Source organism: Scylla paramamosain, chromosome 14 (genome assembly GCF_035594125.1).
Source record: "Scylla paramamosain isolate STU-SP2022 chromosome 14, ASM3559412v1, whole genome shotgun sequence".
Lineage (NCBI taxonomy): Eukaryota > Metazoa > Arthropoda > Malacostraca > Decapoda > Portunidae > Scylla > Scylla paramamosain.
In genome coordinates, this window is record NC_087164.1 from 677,501 (window position 1) to 692,499 (window position 14,999).

General features: G+C 43.7%; 2 protein-coding genes and 1 long non-coding RNA gene across 5 annotated transcripts in view; 1 reads left to right on the plus strand and 2 right to left on the minus strand.

Moving 5' to 3' along the window:
• Positions 1-2,966, minus strand: part of LOC135106727 (ankyrin repeat and protein kinase domain-containing protein 1-like) — a 32,480-nt gene extending 29,514 nt beyond the window's left edge. The window contains exons 1-2 of one of the 3 annotated variants that reach the window (XM_064015984.1): positions 2,740-2,966; positions 1,731-1,831 (exon numbers count right to left, since the gene is read on the minus strand). The gene's annotated coding sequence lies outside the window, so the exon portion shown is untranslated. Of the gene's footprint in view, positions 1-1,730; positions 1,832-1,990; positions 2,131-2,401; positions 2,688-2,739 lie in introns of those variants that run through there. The other 2 variants (XM_064015985.1, XM_064015986.1) reach the window with 2 other exon arrangements.
• Positions 2,967-5,879: 2,913 nt separating this feature from the next.
• LOC135106679 (uncharacterized) lies at positions 5,880-9,041 on the minus strand. The gene is made up of 3 exons (XR_010271401.1): positions 8,061-9,041; positions 6,485-6,558; positions 5,880-6,041 (listed from the first exon to the last, which is right to left on the minus strand). It is a non-coding gene; the product is annotated as an uncharacterized LOC135106679 (long non-coding RNA).
• Positions 9,042-12,570: 3,529 nt separating this feature from the next.
• On the plus strand, positions 12,571-14,715 carry LOC135106729 (uncharacterized). The gene is made up of 2 exons (XM_064015987.1): positions 12,571-13,350; positions 13,393-14,715. The coding sequence occupies exons 1-2, from the start codon at positions 13,291-13,293 to the stop codon at positions 14,713-14,715; spliced, it is 1,383 nt and encodes a 460-aa protein (XP_063872057.1). The 5' UTR covers positions 12,571-13,290.
• Positions 14,716-14,999: the final 284 nt, after the last annotated feature.

Genomic DNA, 14,999 nt, shown 5'->3' on the forward strand with positions numbered 1-14,999 from the left:
TCTCCACTGGGCTCTTCCAATCACAATTTCATATCTTCTTCCTATCACTCCAATCCCTCTTCAGCATCCCCCTAAGCGGAGGTGCCACTGGCGTTTTGCCTCTGTTATTTGGGGGGACCTGAGGAGGTATTTTGTTGATTTTCCTTGGAATGACTACTGCTTCCATGACAAAGACTCGTCTTTGTGTGCTGAGTGCATATCAGAGGTGATAGTGTCTGGCACGGAGGTGTACATTCTTCATTCTTTTTCTCCACCTAATCCTTCCAAATATTGGTTTAACCCAGCTTGTTTTCATGCTATACATGATAGAAAGGTGGCCCACCAAAGGTACTTTAGCCTTCCATCACCAGAATCTCATGCACTTTATATTTCTGTTTGAAACCAAGCCAAGTCTGTTCTCCAACTAGCCGAACACTCCTTCATTAATAGAAAGTGTCAAAATCTTTCAAGATTTAACTCCCTCGTGACTTCTGGCACCTAGCCAAAATCATCTGCAATAACTTTATTTCTTCTACTTTCCTTCGTTTATTTCAACCAGATGCTATCACATCTGTGTCTAAAGCTGAACTCTTCGCTCAAACCTTTGCTAAAAACTGTACCTTGGGTGACTTAGGGCTTGTTCCTAACTCTCCTCCACCCTCTGACTATTTCATGCTACCTATTGAAAATTCTACACAATGATGTTTTCCATGCCCTCGCTGGCCTAAACCCTCGGAAGGCTTATGGACCTGAAGGAATCCCTCCTATTGTCCCATGCTTACACCTTGCCTAGTCAAACTTTTTCAACTCTGTCTGTCAACATCAACCTTTCCTTCTTGCTGGAAGTTTGCCTACATTCAGCCTGTTTCTAACAATGGTGATTGTTCTAATCCTTCAAACTACCGTCCTATTGCTTTAATTTCCTGTTCGTCTAAAGTTTTTAAATCTATCCTCAACAGGAAGATTCTTAAACATCTATCACTTCACAACCTTCTATCTAATCACCACTATTGGTTCCATTAAGGCCGCTCTACTGGTGATCTTCTGGCTTTCCTTTCTGAGTCTTGGTCATCCTCTTTGAGAGATTTTGGTGAAACTTTGGCTGTTGCCTTGGATGTATCTGGCACAAAGCTTTGATTTCTAAACTACCTTCCTACGGCTTCTATCCTTCTCTCTATAACTTCATCTAAAGTTTCCTTTCTGACCGTTGTATTGCTGCTGTGGTAGACGGTCATCTCCTAAATCTATTAACAGTGGTGTTCCTCAGGGTTTTGTACTCTCACCCTCTCTCTTCCTATTATTTATCACTGATTTTCTAAACCAAACATCTTGTCCTATCCACTTCCATGCTGATGATACCACCCTGCACTTTTCCATGTCTTTTCATAGACATCCAACTCTTCAGGAAGTAAACAGTTCATGCAAGGAAGCCACGGAACGCCTCACTTCTGATCTTTCTAAACTTTCTAATTGGAGCAGAGCAAACTTGGTATTGTTCAATGCCCGAAAAACTCAATTCCTCCAACTATCAACTCAACACAACCTCCCATATATATATATATATATATATATATATATATATATATATATATATATATATATATATATATATATATATATATATATATATATATATATATATATATATATATATATATATATATATATATATATATATATATATATATATATATATATATATTTTTTTTTTTTTTTTTTTTTTTTTTGCAACACTGATGAGTGCAACACACCTTGGTTGAGGGTTCCTGCCTCTGTTTTGGTGGCCTTCTTTGAGGCTGCCTGCCTCTGTCTTGCTGGCTTCCTTCACGCTGTTTGCCTCTCTGCTGCTTCCCTGGAATGTCAAATAAATCTTATATCAATGAAAGCCGTGTTGGGGCAACAAGGCGCTGTAACACACACACACGCCAGGATGCTTGTTGTTGGTGTTGTGGGAGTGTGTCAAGCCAAGGGTGGTGATAGTGTCGTGTGCTTCATGTGCCTCACGGCTTACAAACACTAATGTAGCTTGCACTCCCGTGACCTTGAGCACCAGCTCCTGCTGGCGGCCACTCACTGCTGCCAAGTGTACGATGACCTTACTCCTCTTCATAATGAAAACTGAGGCACTACTTCTACTACTACATCTACTAGGAGAGAGAGAGAGAGAGAGAGAGAGAGAGAGAGAGAGAGAGAGAGAGAGAGAGAGAGAGAGAGAGAGAGAGAGAGAGAGAAGCATATACCTCACACACTCCATCACGTTCCACTATTTCATCCTTTCCCATATCACGATCTGGCACTCTCTCTCTCTCTCTCTCTCTCTCTCTCTCTCTCTCTCTCTCTCTCTCTCTCTCTCTCTCCAAAGTAGTCTTGTTCACTCTTTCACGTGTTAACTATGTAATCCGTGGTGTTGTAGGGGTGAAACCTTTATCTGGAAGGGTAGTAATGCATGGCTGGCGGCTGTGTCTTGTCTGCACCGTACTTCTGAAGCGCGGAGGAGCGAGGCAGCTAGCTCAGCTGGGTCTCTCTCTCTCTCTCTCTCTCTCTCTCTCTCTCTCTCTCTCTCTCTCTCTCAGGGGCGAGTTGCAGCGTAAGTATATAATACTGATACACATCTTAACCCTTTCCTTCCGGCGCTTAGAAAGGGTTAATTAAGGTGAAAACACAGCCGTTATGAAGGAAACAAAGAGACACTGGTGACAGGCAGTGTGTCCTGGCAACATAAAGTGTAGCACACTGGTGGTACAAATGAGGGCTGCTTACCCTGCCACAACACCCCACGCACGCCCAGGATGTGTGATACGTGACTGAGTACGAGACGCGACGCGCTGAGCCACCCCCGTGTTGCCACTTGCCTCACTCAGCCACTGCCAGAAAGAAAACAACACAATTCAACTTTGAGCTCCCCTAAGTTACACAGTTATATAGGAAAGTTGAAAAGCGCTCAGCAAGGTAACGGCTGCAGCCGTTACCGGCACGCCATTTCACCACCAGAAGTAAATAGATAAGACCGTTGAGTCACAAGCTTTCATCACATCCTGTGTGCTTTGTTCAAAGCGGCGGCCGCCAGGAAAATCAGCCACCACCCAGAAAAAATAATAGTTTTCTCTCTCTCTCTCTCTCTCTCTCTCTCTCTCTCTCTCTCTCTCTCTCTCTCTCTCTCTCTCTCTCTCTCTCTCTCTCTCTCTCTCTCATTTATTTACTGCTTCCTCCCTCCCTCCCTCCTTCTCTCCTTCCTCCCTTCCTTCATTTCATTGCCATTATCATTCGTTACCTATTATTCAGCGATTCCCCCCTCCCTCACTCATCACAGATTTATCTCTGATGACGTTTTCTTAATATTCCTCTCCATTTATTTAATCGACTCTATCTCACTCCTTCAAAGACAATGAATATCCTGTGGGGAAGGGGTGACGATCCTTATTTTAACCCTTAATTTTAGTTAAATATTGACAAGTCTACGTTAAAAAGTTTGCCGTTTTCTGCAGTGATACAGAAACGTAGAGGGGTAACTAATATATCTGGTTGTTAATTGTATCTTTCTTTCTTTCTTTTCTTTCATTTAATTTTTTCATTAATTTTTCCTTTCATTGCTTAATCATGCATTATGCTGACACTGCAAGTTTCAATTACAGATATTGCAAGTATTTTTGACACAATACAAGTACATCCAGCTAAACTAGTTGCTACAGTATAGAGAGAATATTTCGATTACATACTTTATTCTTCATCTTCTTCTTTTCTTCTTCTTTTTTTTTTAATAGATATAATAATAAATAAATAAATAAATAGATATTGTCAAAAAAAATCGTCGAGATTAAGCAGGGGTTCCGGGCAATACTTGGGTGGGTGACCACACAAGCGTCATCTCTCTGAGAAAATGAAAAATAAGAATAAGAATAGGGAGAATGAACGAAAATTTTAAGTAATAAAGATAACAGTAAGAATTGTTATAACAAGAATAAGAAAAATTACAATAAAAGAGAGAGAAGGGAAGGAATTAGAATGGAGGAGGAGGGAGAGACAGGAGGAGCGAGAGGAAAGAGATGAAGAGAATGGAGATAAGGAGCATAAGTGCAGGGAGTGTAGTGATACTCTCTCTCTCTCTCTCTCTCTCTCTCTCTCTCTCTCTCTCTCTCTCTCTCTCTCTCTCTCTCTCTCTCTCATTACCACTTTTCCCTTCTTCCTTTCCTCCCTCCCTTTCTCATTCTTTATCACTTGCCTGCCTCTCTTTCCCTCCTTCGCTTTGAAAACTTTCCATCTTTCCTTCCTTCCTTCCTTCCTACCTACCTCTTTGTATTATCATATTTCCTTACCTCTCCTCCTCCTTCTCCTCCTCCTCCTTCTCCTTCCATTCTTTACTGTATTCTAACCCTTAATTCTCTCTCTCTCTCTCTCTCTCTCTCTCTCTCTCTCTCTCTCTCTCTCTCTCTCTCTCTCTCTCTCTCTCTCTCTCTCTCTCTCTCTCTCTCTCTCTCTCTCTCTCTCTCTCTCTCTCTCTCTCTCTCTCTCTCTGCCCAGGAAGGGGAGACACACCAGAAGGCGGGTAAAGTTCCCTCCATCCCCTCTCCTCCATGCTAGTTCATTCCTTGCTCTCCTACCCTCCTTTACCTCCCTCCTCCCTTCTCTCTCTCTCTCTCTCTCTCTCTCTCTCTCTCTCTCTCTCTCTCTCTCTCTCTCTCTCTCTCTCTGTGTGTGTGTGTGTGTGTGTGTGTGTGTGTGTGTGTGTATATATATATATATATATATATAGAGAGAGAGAGAGAGAGAGAGAGAGAGAGAGAGAGAGAGAGAGAGAGAGAGAGAGAGAGAGAGAGAGAGAGATAATGTGACCCAGTCTTGTGCTTAAACACACAGCTGCCCACTAATCTATTTTCTAATTTATTTATTTATTTATTTATTTTATGTAGGAATATAGGAGGGACACCGTCCAAGGGAAAAAAAAAAAAAAAAAAAACACAGACACCGGTCCCCAAATATTGTCTGAAGCGATAGTCACAAGTTGAAGGGTGTGTTGAAACCTCCCTCTTAAAGAAGTTCAAGTCACAGGAAGATGGAAATACAGAAGCAGGCAGGGAGTTCCAGAGTTTACCAAAGAAAGGGATGAATGATTGAGAATACTGGTTAACTCATGCATTAGAAAGGTGGACAGAATAACAGTAAGAGAAAGAAGAAAGTCTTGTGCAGTGAGGCTGTGGGAGGAGGGGAGGCATGCATTTAGCAAGATCAGAAGAGCAGTTAGCGTGAAAATAGCGGTAGAAGACAGCTAGAGATGAAACATTGCAGCGATGAGAGAGAGGCTGATGACAGTCAGTTAGAGAAGAGTTGATGAGATGGAAAGCTTTTGATTCCACCCTGTCTAAAAGAGTGATATATATATATATATATATATATATATATATATATATATATATATATATATATATATATATATATATATATATATATATATATATATACTACTGTTACTGCTACTGCTACTACTACCACTACTACTGCTACTACTACTACTGCTACTATATATATATATATATATATATATATATATATATATATATATATATATATATATATATATATATATATATATATATATATATATATATATATATATATATATATATATGTATATATATAGTAGCAGTAGTAGTAGTAGCAGTAGTAGTGGTAGTATTAGCAGTAGCAGTAGCAGTAGTAGTAGTAGTAGTAATAGTAGTAGCCATAGTAGTAGTAGAAGTAGTAGCAGTAGCAGTAGAAGTAGTAGTAAAAATGAGGAAATATATTAAGAATTTCATCAGCTCTCTCTCTCTCTCTCTCTCTCTCTCTCTCTCTCTCTCTCTCTCTCTCTCTCTCTCTCTCTCTCTCTCTCTCTCTCTCTCTCTCTCTCTCTCTCTCACCACCATCATCCAACGCTGGCATAGGGGTTCTGTCAGAGTATGGCAAAGTCCACCCCAGTGTGCTCCACCTCCAGCACTGTGGCGGTCCTTCCTTGCACCACAGTGATGGAGAGAGTCTGCCCCGTCTGCTCCACCGCCGGGCCTCCCCTGAACAACTCGAAGCTGTCCCTGGTGGGGAGGAGTGGGTGGAAATGCAGGGTTGAAAGGAGACAGTCGGTTTAGTTAAGTTACCCTTTAAAAATTACGGCATCAAAGAAAACGAACGTGATTTTCGAGTTTTAAAGGGAAACATTATTGTAAATTTTTTGTTATTTGAAGAAAATTAAGTTAATTAACGTTTAGTAAGGGAAACTATTATTAATAAAAGAAAACGGAGGGTTAATTGAGGTCAAGAGACAGTTGGTATAGTTAAGTTACCCTTTAAAAATTCATGCATCAAAGAAAATGTAAGTTATTATTTTCTTTATTATTCTTATTAATATTTTCATTATCATTAAGCAATATATAAACACAGATGTCCCAGCCAATGAAAAGCGAGAACAGTGATGCCCCAGCCAATGACAGGCGGGAAACTACTACTACTACTACCACTACTACTACTACTACTTAACCATTCTTGCAGTTTCTTTTTCCATTCCACCTTCTGAATTGGTCTGCATGCCTCTTGTTTCCCTTCTCTGTTTGTCTTGATTGCAGAGAGAGAGAGAGAGAGAGAGAGAGAGAGAGAGAGAGAGAGAGAGAGAGAGAGAGAGAGAGAGAGAGAATTAGTTTATTTCATACTAACAAGTTTAATATATCAATTCAATTCACACGCACACACACACACCTCTCTGTCTCTCTCTCTCCCTCTCTCTCTCTCTCTCTGTCTGTCTGTCTGTCGGCATCCCTGAGTGTTGCTGTAGGTAAAGTATATGTGCGTCACGTCATTATTGGTGTGCAATCATAAGTGATAAATGTTCAATAGTGTTCTAGTTGCAGGAAGACACATGTAATATGCCTAAGTATCGGTACTCAGTGCTGCATGAAGCCCCAAGCCGATGCTCTCTTGTTAGCAGAGTGTGGTTAACCCGCTGGTCACCTGCAGGCGTCATTCATGGCCAAGTCGCGCTCAGACAAAGACGGGCAGGAAGGTGACGCAGGTAAATACTTTAATTTTGTAGTAAAAACTGATTGTCACAGTGCCAGGTTGACTGCACGTGTTGTTAATGAGTGCTGTAATGTGTTGAGAGTGTTTGATACCAGTGTGTGATGCTATTTTATGTGAAATTGAAGCCGAGTTGTTACAGACATATCTACTTAATCATAAACGTCAGAGAGAGAGAGAGAGAGAGAGAGAGAGAGAGAGAGAGAGAGAGAGAGAGAGAGAGAGAGAGAGAGAGAGAGAGAGAGAGAGAGAGAGAGAGAGAGAGAGAGAGAGAGAGAGAGAGAGAGAGAGAGAGAGAGAGAGAGAGAGAGAGAGAGAGAGAGAGAGAGAGAGAGAGAGAGAGAACTGTCTTTCCTCGACCATATGAGATGTGTGTCACCAGCAAAACACACCACCTGACACCTGAGGAACACCTGCCGCTGCGGCTACACTCTGCGTGTTTCTGTCTTTCATTCTATTCAGTTTTTTTTCTTTTTCCCGTCCTTCACCTACCCACTACCGCGCCCCCCTCTCTCTCTCTCTCTCTCTCTCTCTCTCTCTCTCTCTCTCTCTCTCTCTCTCTCTCTCTCTCTCTCTCTCTCTCTCTCTCTCTCTCTCTCTCTCTCTCTCTCTCTCTCTCTCTCTCTCTCTATATATATATATATATATATATATATATATATATATATATATATATATATATATATATATATATATATATATATATATATATATATATATATATATATATATATATATATATATATATATATATATATATATATATATATATATATATATATATATATATATATATATATATATATATATATATATATATATATATATATGTATATATATATATATATATATATATATATATATATATATATATATATATATATATATATATATATATATATGACAAAAGCATAAGGAAGACCAAATAAGGAAGACTACAAAAGAAGAGAATAAGATAGAATAAGTGAGAAGAAGGAATGAATGGAGAAGAAGTGTTTGGAATACTAAGCGGTGATGGTGGCCAGGAGAGGGAAGGCACTTACCACTTGACATGGAGGGAGACCAGAAAACACAAGCACGGACACAAGTCCCACGCAGTGCACCACGCCAACACGGCCATAAAGCCTGGGAAGGCAGCAGCAGCAGCAGCTGATGGGAGGGACCCCATCAGGTCCATAAAGTACCTTTTGTGGGCCACCTCTCTATCATGTATAGCACGAGAACAAGCTGTGTTAAACCAAGGTTTAGAAGGTTTAGGATGAGAAAAAGAGTGAGGAATGCACGCCTCCATGCCAGACACTATCACCTCTGTTATGCGCTTAGCACACAAAGACGGGTCTCTAACACGAAAGCAGTAGTCATTCCAAGGAAAATCAGCAAAATACCTCCTCAGGTCCCCCCAACTAGCAGAGGCAAAACGCCAGAGGCACCTTCCCTTAGGAAGATCCTGAGGAGGGATTGAAGTGACAGGTTAAGATACAGATATGAGATTGTGATTGGAGGAGCTCAACGGAGAAGAGAGGGTGACAGCATAAGCAGAAAGATTAGAGGTCAGGAAAAGGTCAAGAATGTTAGGTGTATCTCCAGGCGTATCTGTCAGGAATACGAGTAGGGTGTTGCACCAATTGCTCTAGGTCGTGGAGGATAGCAAAGTTGAAGGCTAGTTAACCAGGATGGTCAGTGAAGGGAGAGGAAAGCCAAAGCTGGTGGTGAACATTAAAGTCTCCAAGAATGGAGATCTCTGCAAAAGAAAAGAGGTTCAGAATGTGCTCCACTTTAAAAAAAAAAAGTTAAGTATTCAAAGAATTTCTTATAGTCTAATTTCTTATAGTTAGGTTAGAGGTATACAGCACAGATAAATTTATTTTGAGAGTGACTCTGTAGTTGTAGCCAGATGGTGGAAAACTTGGAAGATTCAAGAGCGTGGGCACGAGAGCAGGTTAAGTCATTGCGCACATAAATGCGACATTCAGCTTTGGATCGAAAATGAGGTTAAAGAAAGAAGGAGGGAACAGAAAAGGGGCTACTGTCAGTTGCCTTTAACTCCTGAGTTTCAATGAGGAAAAGAAGACGAGGTTTAGAAGAGGAGAGGTGGTGTTCTACAGATTGAAAATTAGATCTTAGACCACGAATGTTGCAGAAGTTAATGAAGAAAAAGTTGAGGGGGGTGTCAAAACACTTCGGCTCGTTGTCAGAAGGGCAGTCTGATCTGGGGACATTTGTGGTCCCCTCCCCAGATGGAGACTCTGAGGCTGGTGTAGGAGTCGCCATGATAATTTTGAAATTATCATGGCAGGTTACAAGGACCTTCTGAATTCTTGCACCCTGTATACAGACAGTCGGAACAACAGGTTTCGCTCCTCTTCTTAGCTGGCACTACCTGGGTCAGCCTCCCTACACTGGCTCCTGCGCATTCACCTCCACAGGGTCCTTTGCCCTCTTGTGGTGAATTACACCATAGCCTGTTTCATCCCCTACAGGCAAGGAAAAACCACGACTGCCAAATCACCCCAACAGCTGGGAAAGAATGAATAGCCACGTTCTAAGAGTTACAGCTACAACAAGCAATAAAAACTTATAAGGATTATAAGTACATCTACGGAATACTGCTCACACCTACAAGGCAGCATCCACCCACTTCCGTAGAATACTATCTCCTTCCCAGAAGACAGGCCCTGCCCCCACATAGGAATGACATGGCCAGAGGACGAAGAGTACTTTATTACACAGTAGCATACAGTAATCTTCTGTCCAGACCCTTTAAAAGAGCACAAGAACACAGTAACATTTAACGAAACAACAAATATGGCACGGATGAGAACAAACAGCTTACAAAAAAAAAAAAAAAACGGTCCACCAACAGCTCGAAAACGCAAAATACTCAATGCACATAGCCGAGGAGTCATTAGGGAATAATCTATCAATTTAAAAGTCCCAACAATCACTGGCATACCTTTGGAAGTATCTATTTCTTATCTATCATCGGCAGCAGCTTACTGCTTTACTAGATAAATAATATTATCTGAATCTAAATGCCCTCTAAATGTAAATTATGCAAATCCTCCAAGCCTTACTCTGCCTTGAGATGCACGTCTCCTCCTGTGGCCAACTGGACAATGACTGAGAAGACAAAGGGGGGATGCCATTCTACCCGCCCCACGCACCTCTCACGAGGTGGGAGGGATGAAGTCATAAGACAAAGAAAGGGGAGGGGATACAAGGGAAGGGATGGGGGTGTGACATGCACTGCCTTTGTGTTCCACTTACTACAAGAGGCGCACAATGGAGATGATTATCTTTTGAAAATTCAAGTAAGCATACTGTAGGGTCTGGATACATTATGATGACTTTATATGCAAGGAGAACTTGATACAAAAGAACAACGGGAAATGAGGAAAATTAAATGAGGAAGAAGCATGACTAATGTGAGAGGTTTTTACACTAAACTTAAGCGGGCAACAGGCAGTTATTGCACATCTGGCGTTTACGTACTTTGTCTCCATTAACCTTTCTTCTTCTCTCTCTCTCTCTCTCTCTCTCTCTCTCTCTCTCTCTCTCTCTCTCTCTCTCTCTCTCTCTCTCTCTCTCTCTCTCTCGCCTCCCATCTCTTTCCTTCCTTTTGCCTTTTTTTTCATGCCTCTTCACTACACCCTCCCCACATAACAATATATTATATATATATATATATATATATATATATATATATATATATATATATATATATATATATATATATATATATATATATATATATATATATATATATATATATATATATACATATATATATTGTAAAGTACAGTGAGATAACACAATGAAGAAAGTAAGAATGAAAGAGAAAAGACAGGGGAGAGAGAGAGAGAGAGAGAGAGAGAGAGAGAGAGAGAGAGAGAGAGAGAGAGAGAGAGAGAGAGAGAGAGAGAGAGAGAGAGAGTCAGGATACAAACGTGAGATGTACGGTTGAGAGTGGCTGCTCACTGACATTATCTCACCATAAGAATTTCCTTTTCTGATTAATTTACCTTATTTCCTTTTGATCAATCAGTTTGAGTCACACACATTTCACAGCAGAAGAGTTACCCTTGACAATTAAATAATCATTCTTCATCTCGTCCTCTTTGTTTGGTCATGAGAATTTTTAAAAGTAAAGTATTTTATTCAAGTGAGACTGCGCAAGGAGTGGGTGTGGGTGCGCGTGCGTGTGTGTGTGTGTGTGTGTGTGTGTGTGTGTGTGTGTGTGTGTGTGTGTGTGTGTGTGTGTGTGTGTGTGTGTGTGTGTGTGTGTGTGTGTGTGTGTGTCACACCCCATCCCTTGTCCTTCCTTTAGCAGTGGTGCGGGAAGACAGTTGGAGCAATTTCCCATAGCAGTCGCTATCCAGTAGTTAGAAGGAGCAGATGTACAGAGACATGCTCTAGCATTTACCAGAGACTAAGGCAGGATACTAGCTAGCTGGGTCAGTTGCCTTAAGGGGGATAAGTGAGTCATGATCGGCTGTATGTGCTGGCCCATTTAAATAGAATAGGAGTCTCTATAGTAGTCTGCCAGTGTGTGTAGTTGTGAATTACACACTACACTCTAGGAAGTGACTCCTTGGTTGTACAAGTGTACAAGTTGAGTTTGCACAGTGAGTGGTGACTGACCTTCCTGTGTGTTCATGGGTATTCTTTCATAGTAGTTGCTTATGTCTTTTGTTTATAACCGTATTTGTTTTAAATGCTACTGCTGGCTGAGGCAGTTCCGCCGCAGAGGATCTAAGTAATTAGCCATGTAGTAAACTTTACTCCCTCCCAGGTCCTGACAAGGCCTGTCACCCCGGAGGCAGTAAACAGTACTACTCGGCTTGAGGCTATAACACTCTGTTGGGCAGTGGGAGGACTGTCACAGTGGGTGGAAACCCAACAGGGTAGTATATCTCGATCATATGCGTGTTATTGTGTTTTAATTGTTTTTCCTAGATGTGGTTGTCGATTCTTCTACAGCTGTGGGTGTTGAGTGTTGAAAAATTTAGGTTTAGGAAGGAGATAGGAAAAAATTGGTTCTCAAATAGAGTGGTAGATGAGTGGAACGGACTCAGTAATCATGTAGTTAGTGCTAAGATACTAGAGAGCTTTAAGAGAAGATTAGACAAGTTTATGGATGGGGATAACAGATGGAAATAGGTAGGAGTGTTTCATACAGGGACTGCCACGTGTAAGCCTGGTCGCTTCTTGCAGCTTCCCTTATTTCTTATGTTCTTATGTTCTTATGAGTGCTGTTTGGAGTACTTCCCTTGTCTGTGGGTAGGTAAACAAACTGGCGACCTCAAATTAGTGTGAGCTGGAGTTACGACTGTCATAAAAAGGATGCAGGAGTCACAAGGGACCTTGTACACCCAGATTCGAGCCCTGCACTGAGTCCACGTAGGAGATGGCTCAGTTTAGGTGCAGCAGCTTGGTATAGGGGCTAGGAATTGTGGTTGTAACAATATATATATATATATATATATATATATATATATATATATATATATATATATATATATATATATATATATATATATATATATATATATATATATATTGTCACGAGAGGGCAAGATCATGAAGATACCCAGACTGAGTCCCAGCTGAAGTGGAGGATGACGTCACACTACGTCACCTCGCCGGCCGCCTACCCTGGGGCTCGGGAGTATCACGTGACGTGTAGCAGCCCTGGGATTGGTGGCGGAACAGTTTGGGAGACAGAGTGGCGGGAGAACACTGGTGAGGGAAGAAAGCCCGCGCGTCGCCGACACTGCCTCCTGTACTTGTATGTTCCTTTGTGAGCTGGAGCGAGGCGTCAAGAAGCCTTCCGAGGGTCGACAAGAGGCCCGGGGTGCCGAGCTACAGCATAGGACTACTGTGTAGTGTGAGCAACGGAGAATAGAGGGCCAGAAGCCACAAGTGTGTTTTACTACTCGCCTTCTGAGGGGAGCCAGGGGAGAACACGGAGCGCCGCAGGGTAAGTTCACCGTCACGTATGCAGGAAGCACCGGACCCTAAAAGTGTAAGTGTGACTGCCCACAGGGTGGTGAAGTTACAGTGGTGTCAGGATCGTGGGATGAGTTAAGTGCTAACTGTGTGCGTCGCGGTGTGTTACCGAGTGTGCGTGTGTATTGGACAGGGGAGGCGAGCAGCGGTGGTACGGGTAACGTACTTGTGGATCGCAGCGGGCGGGCGGACGGTGCAGTGTGTTTTGCCATGGTAAGCTGCGTGTTGTGTTAAGTTACGGTGCCTTACAGTAATTAAGTCAGCATGGCGGCGAAAGAAATCACACTAGCGGATGTTATGAGTGCCCTGAAGGCGCAGGGAGAGGTACAGCATGCTGAGATGAGTGCCCTGAAGGCGCAGGGAGAGGTACAGCATGCTGAGTTGCAAGCGGTGACGAGCAGTGTAGACCGTGTATTTAAGGAGGTTATGGGGCTCGTGAAGGAGGAGTGTTCACGGGTTAAAGACGAGGTGTTAAGTGAAGTGTTCACCAAGGATCAGGTGAAGGGAGAGGTGGAAAAAGCGGCCAGTGAACTGAGGAGATATGTGGATGAGGTTGTGGCGGCACAGGCGCCTCCTGTACTCTCTCAGCATAAAGGCACGCTGTTCCGGTCAAGTGGGCGTGCTAGTGAGACTGAGGGGGGGAGTGACGAAGGGGAGGAGGATAATAGTTGTCACGGAAGCCTAAACAGCCTTTCTCCATTGGCCAAGGTGATACCGTCTCCCCTACGCTCTCCTGTAAACGTCTTATCACCTCCACCATCCCCGCTAGCCTCAGTAAAGTCGTACCCCTCTGCTGCCAGCTCCACGTCACGGAGGCTGAAGGACGGGACGAGGCGCCGGCCACAGGAGTTCGATGGAACAGTGTCTTGGGAAGCGTATAAGACACAGTTCGAGCTCTTGGCCAGTGCCCGCCAGTGGAGTCGCCCTGAGATGGCCATGCAGCTGGTGTGGGCACTCAAAGGACCGGCATTAGAAGTCTTGAACCAGCTGCCAGCTGCCCAGCGGTGCTCGTATAGTAAAGTGACGGCGACACTGGAGAGGAGGTACGGGTACCAGCACCAAACCGAGGTGTTCAGGACAAGGTTCCGGGCCAGGTTACGAGGCCCGGGGGAGACCCTGACACGCCTGGCGCAGGATTTGGAGGTGCTGGTGCGGCGTGCGTACCCGGAGGCCAGTGAGGAGATGATCACCATTCTCCTGCGGGATCAGTTCGTTGATGCCATCGATAACCAACAACTGAGGATATACGTCCAGCAGGCACACCCCAAGGACCTTCAGGAGGCCCTGGCGAGGGGCCTGGAGATGGAGTCATTTCTCCGGACGACGCGGGAGCGACCCAGCGGGAATTATGTCCCGCAGAGAGTGAAGGCAAAGAAAGGGGCCGTGCAGAAGGCCTACTCTAGCCCTTCACCGCCCCTAGGTGAGTTCAGGGGTAAGTGCTACTCTTGCGGGCAGCAGGGGCACACCAAGAGGTACTGCCCGCAGGGATCGAGTAGCAGAAAGGCTGTCAACGGCAGAGCAGGGCAGTACCAGTACAAACCCTGTTGTTGGAACTGCGGTCAGGGGCACAAGATGGCAGAGTGTGCCCTCATCTCTCCCAGGGATAGCAAGGAGGCTGGGGGAAACGGAAAGAGGCTGGTGGAAGGGGTCGAGCGCCAGCCAGAGAGCCAGAGACCCCAGTCCGCCTAAGTTGCCGCGCCGAGGGTGCCCGGACAGTGCAGGTGGGCGGGCAAGTGGATGGCAAATCTTGCTGCCTCACTGTGGACTCGGGCGCGGAACGTACCTTCGTGCAGGACGGGGTGGTGGCAACTGGACAGCCCCCGGTGGCCCAGCAACAACTGTGTGGTATTACAGGGCACTGCACACAGCTGAGGGGACCAGTGCATGCCAGGATTGCGGTTGGCAGCACGGAGGAGCATCTTCCCGTCTTTGTAGCGGACGTCGGGGAGAACTTGCTCGGCCTAGACTACCTG

What these genes read in the sequence shown, in the direction of transcription:
- LOC135106729 (XM_064015987.1), top strand. Translation starts at nt 13,291, where the DNA reads ATGGCGGCGAAAGAAATCACACTAGCGGATGTTATGAGTGCCCTGAAG. An exon ending in CCCTGAAGGCGCAGGGAGAG is followed by an intron (nt 13,351 to 13,392) that starts GTACAGCATGCT and finishes GCGCAGGGAGAG; the next exon opens with GTACAGCATGCTGAGTTGCA.